General features: G+C 38.9%; 1 protein-coding gene across 1 annotated transcript in view; it reads right to left on the minus strand.

Moving 5' to 3' along the window:
* The window catches only part of SOX30 (SRY (sex determining region Y)-box 30), a gene marked incomplete at its 5' end in the record, with an annotated part of 41,721 nt that overhangs the window by 21,762 nt on the left and 9,673 nt on the right, over positions 1 to 10,286 (minus strand). The window contains one exon of the mRNA XM_010855345.1: positions 4,339 to 4,831. Within this exon, the coding sequence (XP_010853647.1) occupies positions 4,339 to 4,831 (493 nt within the window). The remainder of the gene's footprint in view (positions 1 to 4,338; positions 4,832 to 10,286) is intronic.

The raw sequence follows: 10,286 nt of genomic DNA on the forward strand, positions 1-10,286 counted from the left end.
AATTCTCCAAGCCAGGCTTCAGCAATACATGAACCGTGAACTTGCAGATGTTCAAGCTGGTTTTAGAAAAGGCACAGGAACCAGAGATCAAATTGCCAACATTTGCTGGATCATGGAAAAAGCAAGAGAGTTCCAGAAAAACATCTATTTCTGCTTTATTGACTATGCCAAAGCCTTTGACTGTGTGGATCACAACAAACTGTGGAAAATTCTGGAAGAGGTGGGAATACCAGACCACCTGACCTGCCTCTTGAGAAACCTATATGCAGGTCAGGAAGCAACAGTTAGAACTGGACATGGAACAACAGATTGGTTCCAAATAGGAAAGGGAGTACTTCAAGGCTGTATATTGTCACACTGCTTATTTAACTTCTATGCAGAATACATCATGAGAAACGCTGAGCTGGAAGAAGCACAAGCTGGAATCAAGATTGCCAGGAGAGAAATATCAATAACCTCAGATATGGAGATGACACCATCCTTATGGCAGAAAGTGAAGAGGAACTAAAAAGCGTCTTGATGAAAGTGAAAGAGGAGAGTGAAAAAGTTGGCTTAAAGCTCAACATTCAGAAAACGAAGATCATGGCATCTGGTCCCATCACTTCATGGCAAATAGATGGGGAAACAGTGGAAACAGTGTCAGACTTTATTGTTTTGGGCTCCAAAATAACTGCAGATCATGATTGCAGCTATGAAATTAAAAGACGCTTATTCCTTGGAAGAAAATTTATGACCAACCTAGATAGCATATTCAAAAGCAGAGATACTACTTTGCCAACAAAGGTCTGTCTAGTCAAGGCTATGGTTTTTCCAGTAGTCATGTTTGGATATTAGAGTTGGACTGTGAAGAAAGCTGAGCGCCGAAGAATTGATGCTTTTGAATTGTGTTGGAGAAGACTATTGAGAGTCCCTTGGACTGCAAGGAGATCCAACCAGTCCATTCTAAAGGAGATCAGTCCTGGGTGTTTTTTCGAAGGAATGATGCTAAAGCTGAAACTCCAGTACTTTGGCCACCTCATGCAAAGAGTTGACTCACTGGGAAAGACTCTGATGCTGGGAGGGATTGGTGGTAGGAGGAGAAGGGGACGACAGAGGATGAGATGGCTGGATGGCATCACTGACTCAATGGACGTGAGTTTGAGTGAACTCCGGGAGTTGCTGATGGACAGGGAGGCCTGGCGTGCTGCAGTTCATGGGGTCGCAAAGAGTCAGACATGACTGAGCTACTGAACTGAACTGAACATAGTACAGAAAGAGAGAGTCTTAATAGGCATAGTATGAAGATGGTTACGATACAAAGGCAGGAGGATTTAGTCCCAGACCTAGGGATCAGTATTTCTAAGTGCCTCTCTGTTTCATAAAATGATTCCTTGATTAAAATGCCTAAACTCCGTGGTTTTTACTCTAGATACACAGGGCAAAATATCAAATATGTATATTTGGTATATATTTACCAAATATATATATCAAATGTCATTATAATTACGGTATTGGAATGGCTGAAAAATTCCATATGTAATTTGATTAGATTAAGGAAGAAATATCTTTATAGATGATCCTGTTATTAGTGGGAGAAGAGCCAATTGAAAAATTGAGAAGGAATCAATTAATTCTGTTATTTAGCCAGACTGGATTTTACTGAAGTATATTATGTAAACAAACATAAGTAAGATTACCCATATCCCTGGGGAAATTACCATCGCACAGATTACAGTAGAAGTTATAAAGGAAATTAGACAATACTATAATTTATAAGGCTGGTCTTGTTTTGGAAAACTATATTCGGCTTCATGTTTACAGCTGACATAGTTCTTTGACATTCTTACATGAAATAAAATTCAGTATAATACTGCTGACTCACTTCATTTGGTTCATCTAATAGCATTATTATTAATTAGCAATAATACCATTCAAGATGGAGATATATTTTCTGTCTCCTAATGACATATTTTCCAGAGTTTCTTTCCAAAATGTTCTTTAAGCTATCAATGGTTTGTAAATTAACAGCCAAATCCTGTAAGTCTTGTCATGAGTAAGGAAGATAAATTTCCTATGATTTTATTTACTTATTGCATAAAAAAAAAATTTCCTGCCCAAAAGTCTACTTGACTACACTACTTTTCCATTCAAAAATACAGGATGCATTTTCCATGTGATTCTCCTCTAGCAACTAACATCTACCAAGCAAGAGAAGCCATTATATTGAGAAGCCTTAGTGATACAGTGAAAAAAACAAACACCGAATTAAAAATCAGACAGCAAATCTAAGTTTGACTACTGGCTCTGCCGTTTACCAGTTGTGTGACTTTGCTGCTGCTGCTAAGTCACTTCAGTCGTGTCCGGCTCTGTGAGACCCCACAGACAGCAGCCCACCAGGCTCCCCCATTCCTGGGATTCTCCAGGCAAGAATACTGGAGTGGGTTGCCATTTCCTTCTCCAATGCATGAAAGTGAAAAGTGTGACCTTAACAAAGCTATTTATCTAACAGTTGATCACTTTCTTTATCTGAAAAAGTAAAGGGATAATTATGCCAAAAACAAAGGATTACTCTGAGAATTTTAGATAAAAATACCAAGTTCTCAAAATGCTAAAAAGAAAAAACAACAACAACTGAAGTAAGATTGTGCTATACACCTATTCTAGATGCCTCTTCTTCAACTTTAATGTAAGTACTGTTCAAGTCTTTCTTGTACTACAAAATGAATTATGTAACAAAGATAAAATTTCACCAATTTTAAGTTTGTGAACCTCAAGGTTCTAACTAAGAATGACCTTTCAAACCTACTCATTTATTAAATTCCAGCTATGTCCTTAGCACTCTTTTCATATGTTAAAAAAAAACAAAAACAAAAACACTGTAAAATTCTCTAAAATTCCTATAAAATCTCAGACCCTAACAGATAGCAATGAGAAGAGATCCTAGCCTTGCTGCTGCTGCTACTAAGTCACATCAGTCGTGTCCGACTCTGTGTGACCCCACAGACGGCAGCCCACCAGGCTCCCCCGTCCCTGGATTCTCCAAGCAAGAACACTGGAGTGCCATTTTCTTCTCCAATGCATGAAAGTGAAAAGTGAAAGTGAAGTCACCCAGTCGTGTCTGACTCTAGCAACCCCATGGACTGCAGCCTACCAGGCTCCTCTGTCCATGGGATTTTCCAGGCAAAAGTACTGGAGTGGGGTGCCATTGCCTTCTCCGGATCCTAGCCTTAGGAGTCTCTTAAAGTCTGACTTCTTGAACCAAAAAGACTTCTGAAAGCTGTTAAAGAAGAGCCCATTGGAAAAACAAAACAAACCACAAACAGCAGTATCTCCCTTTCTCCTAATCTGATCCTCTATTTTCACTTTCTTTTAGTTCTGTACTAAAGACTTGAAAGCAAGCAATTCCACTATGATTTGAAGCAACATAATATACGCTAAAAAACTTCCTTGAGGCTTTGGTACACCCAAGTAGGCAGTAGTTTTACTTTCTAAATAAGTAACAATAAAAGATGGGTATTAAACAGTCTCAACAGAAACCATCTCTGTTTATACATTTAACAGCAACTGAAAAGTAGAGGTTAGTGCCACTCTATCAAAATGCTTTCAAAGTTAAATTCTATCACTCCAAAATGAAAAGTTACAAATGTTTTCCTTAGATACATCCCTGTGAAAATAATTTCTCTTACTGATAATTTACCTAAGAAACTTTTTGGTTTATCAACAAGGGTCCTGAGAGGGTAAATAACTTTGGACAAGTCATTCAACCTCTTAGGCCAGTGCTCTCTATATTCTTGCTATTCAAAGTATTCCATAAACCACAGAATTGACATCATTTGGGAGCTTGTTAGAAATGCAGAATATCTGGTTTACTGTAACCCTGTATAGGAACCTACTGTAACCCACACCTACTGACTCAGAATCTCATTTTATTAAGATCACATGTGATTTATATACATACAGAAGTTTCAGAACCACACTTACTATTCAGTAAGGGGGTTGGACTAAATGATCTTAAGGTCACTTACAACTGATGACTTTTTTTAAGAGAGAAATCAGATCTGACAACATTGGAGCCTGTATTCTCATGTGGCAACAGTAGGCTGGAACTCAGTAGCAACTGCCCCCTAAGATGGGGCATGCACTCTCCCTGGCTCCTATCCAGCCCCTCCATATACTCATGTCAACTGGTTGGCCCCTGTCTAGCCACTAAACTAAATTAGATACAAAACAGGATTGAGGAAGTTCCTTTTTCAGTAAATAAGAGGCTTTCAGGGGTAAAAATTCACTAACTATGAATGAATAGTTTTAGGTGAAAGGTGAAAGCACTTTCAGGTGAAAGGAAATAAACTATTCATTTACCTTGATGGGAAGTAGTGAGGTCCAGGTAGGAAGTAAGGGTGATGAAAAGAGAATCTTGGTGGTGTCCCAAACAATGCAGCTGGATGGCCAAGGGGAGAGGGCTGGTAGATGTGTGAGTGTGGAATAGGAGGAGCCTGGGAAATTGGAGTACTTCTGGGACAAGTGGAAACGCTGGGATACTCCTTGGGAGGTTGGATGGTTGAGGTTGCAAATCTGGAATGGGCAGGACTTGCACTAGTCGGAATCCTGTTGGTGCTCTCCAGAGAAACAGGAGTGGGTCTCTTCACAGAGCGATTGACTCCAGAATGCAGCTGATGAGTGTCCGCTTGGGAGGGCCCAGCAAAGCGCTGGGGTGGGAGTGCTGGACGGAGGGGCAGACTTGGAGCCTGGACAGCCACCTGGGCAGTACTGGAGACGCTGGGCTGGAAAAGTGTGATGGGGCTTGGACGCTGGACTGCAGGTGTGGGCAGCTGGATGGTCGGTGGAGATTCACCTTCAGAAATAAAAACAGCCTATGTCAGGCATGAATTGAGTCACTATTTTTTCTTTTTTCAGCAGAACTTAATGAACTGTATAACCAGAAGCCTCCACTAACCTTCTTACCTAAGAACATCACCACTCTATTTCTTTCATAGTATCCTGACAAACTGAAGCCATCTTGTTCATTTATTTTACATTCTTGTCTCTCTTTCCCACCTAGATTCTAAATGCCCTAAGAGGAGAGACCTTTTCTGTTTTGTTCATTACTGTATCCCCAGGGTTCAAAATTCTGCCTGACACAGAATAGGTCCTTAAAAAAAATATTTTTGGATGAATAAATAAATGAATAAAATGTCTAAGTGAAAGAAATACAAATGCTGGAATATATATATAAATATTTCTAAAAGAAATAATATGAAACTATTGATAGTGGTTCCTTTTAAAAGACGGTCATCTGGAAGAGGAGACAGGGCCATGGGAAGCCAGACTTTCATTTTATACCTATTGGGACCATTTGAATTTTCTATTCTCTAAATATATCAATTTTATGTATTAATAGAGGTTTCATCATAACAGTATGGGTCATTTTTTAAATTTTGTATACTCTATGATAAACTAAATTATGAATGACATTTTTTAATTGAAAAAAACTAAAGAAACCATCAGTAAAATTATTTTGCTATATTATTGCATCCAGTGTGAATACATAAGGAAATTCCCAAAAGAGACTATGACTTGCCATCGGTCAGCAATTTGTGAGATAGGAAAGAATATTATTCCAGCATGGCAAGATGGAGATAGCAGAATTTTTAGAGGCAACTAAAATAATCATGTATTTTATCTTTTTGATCCTGAAGAAGAAGGACCGCTGACTGAGTTACTAAGTTACTCAAAAGACACATTTAGCCTAAATTTAACTAACCTTCTCCAAAGAAATACAGAGAGAAGCCAAAGTAATAGATTCATGATCGAGTTTACTTCAGTGCAGTTACGTCTCTATTAATATAGAAGATGCAGTCCAAGAACAGACTCTATGGTTAGAAATGTTTCTGTCAGAGGCCAAAAGGATTGTCAATCTTCTCTCAGTCTTGGCCAGGTAACACATTCCTCTCCTTCCTTCTCTCTAGATAAGTCAAATAACTATCACCCTTAAACCTGGAGGTAGGGAATGAAGAGATATACCCATCTGCTTCAAGATGGCCTCTGACCCAGTGAAATAGAGGCAACACAGAGCAGTGTACAGATGAAGCTGTCATGATTCTCAGTTAATGGGGTTAAATGGACTAGCCTTCCCATATGAGGCACAGGCTTTAGGCCTTCCTGATTAATCAAGCATAAAGTAATCTCCCTTTTCATGTTCCTTCAGAAACTATAAATCTATCACATATTATAAAAATAGTGTAAATTTGCAGGTCTGCCACCCTTACCATAAAACTGGGAGCTCAAGAGCAGGAACAGTTTAATTCATAGTAGTAGTCCCATTATCTTTTGCACAGAACCTGGTTAATAAGTTAAGAAACGTATGTATGACTGCTGCTGTTAAGTCGCTTCAGTCGTGTCCAACTCTGTGCAACCCCATAGACGGCAGCCCACCAGGCTCCCTTGTCCCTGGGATTCTCCAGGCAAGAACACTGGAGCGGGTTGCCATTTCCTTCTCCAATGCATGAAAGTGAAAAGTGAAAGCGAAGCCGCTCAGTCGTGTCCGACTATTAGCGACCCCATGGACTGCAGCCTACCAGGCTCCTCTGTCCATGGGATTTTCCAGGCAAGAGTACTGGAATGGGGTACCATTGCCTTCTCCCTATGTATGACTAGATGAAAGAAAAAACAAACAAGCTTACAGATGACAGAACCTCTATCTCTGATCTTATACAAAAAAAATCTCCTCTAAATGCATATTACACCAGGCTGACTTGTAAAATCTCTCAAAGTTTTATTCACTGAATTATCACTGCACTCAAGACATCTGCTCCTAAAATCTACCTCTGATGCAGATTTTCTTTTCCTGCGCAGTATGAAGTTAAGTAAGAAGAAGTGTTGTGTACCGCTTCTGAGACTGGCCCATAAAAAACTCTCATGCACAATCCTCCAGGCTGTTAGTCCTCAAAAAAGAAATATGCTCTTTTTAGGCAAAGGAAACAAAAAATTATAGGAGCTGTAGTTACTTCAGTTACTGAAGAAGAAAGGGACTCAGTCTTTTAGCTGATACCAAATGTTCTTTTCTACCAAAGATATTTTTTATAAAATAAGGGGAACCAGTGAAGCATGAGGTGATAAAACCATGCACTCATTTACTTAAACAAACATTTACCAAGTAACTAACATTTTGACCTGAGGTAAAAAATCAGATGCATAGAGAGTTATATGGAAGTATAATAAAGATGTCCTAAATGTAAAAATTCAGGTTGTTACACTGAGAGTTTAATGCCTCCAACACCTAATCATCACTGATAAACTCAGTGAATAGGGAAGACTTGTGGAAAGGGCAGAGATCTAATATACCGCACTGTAGATAAGGTATGGAAAAGACTATCCAGTCACTTGGTTTCTCTCTTACTAGCTCACAGCTAGGTTACATTTTCCAGCCTGCCTTGCAGTTAGGAGCGGTCATGTGGTTCAATGTATACTCCTTCTGAGACTGGACCAGAAAAAACTCTCATGTACAATCCTCCATGCTCTTTTCTCTTCTGCAAGTTCATGCACACTTGCATACTACATATCAAAGACAGAAGAGCCATAGGGTAGAAAAAATCTGTGTCTATGAATCCCTTGGAAGAAAGCCAGAGATATTTATTTTGGACTCTACATGGGTGAAAATGTAAACCATGATTCTGTTTAAACCATTATGTTTAGGAGACAGTTCAAGCAGCTAGCATTATCTAATTGTAACATGAAGTAAAGAGCAGAAACTTAGATCTATACTACACTATGATAAGAAAAGGAAAAAATTAGTTATTAATAGCTGTCCATAGTTTCGACAAATCCCTCTCACCCATTCCTAAAGAAGAACACTCTACTACCTGTGCTGAATGGATGAAAGATGTAACCAGGCTTTTGCTGCCTGACTGGGATGAACAGAAAGGAGTAGAGAATGGCAGAAACTGAGGACAGACCAAATTTCTGTACAAGAAAAAGCTGTAAAGAAGTAGAAAGAAGGATAGGAAGACCAGCAAATGGCTAAGAAGAGAGAAACAGAGGCAGAAAAAGGAGGAGAGGAGAGAGAGAGAAATAGGGTTAAGAGTCAGAGACATAGAGACAGAGATGGAAAATAGAGGCTTGGGAAGAACAGTTAGATAACTGCTAAGGACGGTGGGGCTTTGGGGAGAGAAATGGTAAAGAGGAGTCCTAAGAAGACTTAGTATAGTTTGAGCCATGTGATTCCTCCTCCTCTGCTCCACAAGAAAACCCACAATAATGAGCTACATCACTTTTCAAGGAATTTTCAAGCCATATCTTTGTTTCTTCTGAACATAAAACTTCCCAAGAACTGATCTTTAGACAAAGACAAGATAAGATTGTTTTTGGATTACAAAAATATTAGAATGTTGGAGGTTTTTGTGTTATTTCTGTTAAAAAAGAAGAGATGGATAAACCAAAATGATATTATATGTCTACTACCAAAAAATTAAAATAGTAAACATTTTTAAAGTCAAAATTTAGAGAAAATGTATGAATTCAGAAGAGTAAAAGATATCAATTGAGTTTAGATGTAATAAGGAAAATTCATTTCAGGTTTCAGTAATAAAATGTAAAGAATGAAATAATCTCACCAGAAAATTCATAAATATATAAAACTGACATTTGAAAGCCAGGCTAAAATAAATATTGCTTCTACCAGATTTCTAGAAAGCTTTAAAAAAATAAACGTGATCAATAGATTTATACAAGAAAGATCTTACTGAAGTCTTCCTCAGTGATCAATGCAAAGAAATAGAGGAAAACAACAGAATGGGAAAGACTAGAGATCTCTTCAAGAAAATTAGAGATACCAAGGGAACATTTCATATAAGGATGGGCTCGATAAAGGACAGAAATGGTATGGACCTAACAGAAGCAGAAGATATTAAGAAGAGGTGGCAAGAAGACACAGAAGAACTGTACAAAAAAGATCTTCACGACCAAGATAATCACGATGGTGTGATCACTCACCTAGAGCCAGATATCCTGGAATGTGAAGTCAAGTGGGCCTTAGAAAGCATCACTATGAACAAAGTTAGTGGAGGTGACGGAATTCCAGTTGAGCGATTTAAAATCCTGGAAGATGATGCTGTCAAAGTGCTGCACTCAATATGCCAGCAAATTTGGAAAATTCAGCAGTGGCCACAGGACTGCAAAAGGTCAGTTTTCATTCCAATCCCAAAGAAAGGCAATGCCAAAGAATGCTCAAACTACCACACAGATGCACTCATATCACATGCTAGTAAAGCAATGCTCAAAATTCTCCAAGCCAGACTTCAGCAGTATGTGAACCGTGAACTTCAAGATGTTCAAGCTGGATTTAGAAAAGGCAAAGGAACCAGAGATCAAATTGCCAACATCTGTTGGATTATAAAAAAGCAAGAGAGTTCCAGAAAAACGTCTACTTCTGCTTTAGTGACTATACCAAAGCCTTCGACTGTGGATCACAACAGTGGAAAATTCTTAAAGTGATGGGAATACCAGACCACCTTACCTGCCTCCTGCAAAACCTGTATGCAGGTCAAGAAGCAACAGTCAGAACCAGACATGGAACAATGGACTGGTTCCAAACTAGGAAAGAAATATATAAAGGCTGTATATTATCACCTTAATTATTTAATTTATATGCAGAGAACATCATGCAAAATGCCAAGCTGGATGAAGCACAAGCTGGAATCAAGACTGCTGGGAGAAATATCATCAACCTCATATATGCAGATGACACCACCCTTATAGCAGAAAGTGAAGAGGAACTAAAAAGAGTCTGCTGATGAAAGTGAAAGAGGAGTGAAAAAATTGGCTTAAAAGTCAACATTCAAAAAATTAAACTCAAGGCATCTGATCCCATCACTTCATGGCAAATAGATGGGTAAACTATAAAAACAGTGAGAGGCTTTATTTTCTTGGGCTCCATAACTGCAGATGGTGACTGCAACCATGAAATTAAAAGATGCTTGCTCCTTGGAAGAAAAGTTATGACCAACCTAGATAGCATATTCAAAAGCAGAGACATTACTTTGCCAACAAAGTTTCGTCTAGTCAAGGCTATGGTTTTTCCTGTGGTCATGTATGGATGTGAGAGTTGGACTGTGAAGAAGGCTGAGCACTGAAGAATTGATGCTTTTGAACTGTGGTGTTGGAGAAGACTCTTGAGAGCCCCTTGGACTGCAAGGAGATCCAACCAGTCCATTCTGAAGGAGATCAGCCCTGGGATTTCTTTGGAAGGAATGATGCTAAAGCTGAAACTCCAGTACTTTGGCCACCTCATGCAAAGAGTTGACTCATTGGAA

Source organism: Bison bison, unplaced genomic scaffold, assembly GCF_000754665.1.
Source record: "Bison bison bison isolate TAMUID 2011002044 unplaced genomic scaffold, Bison_UMD1.0 scf7180017864363, whole genome shotgun sequence".
NCBI classification, from domain to species: Eukaryota; Metazoa; Chordata; class Mammalia; order Artiodactyla; family Bovidae; genus Bison; species Bison bison.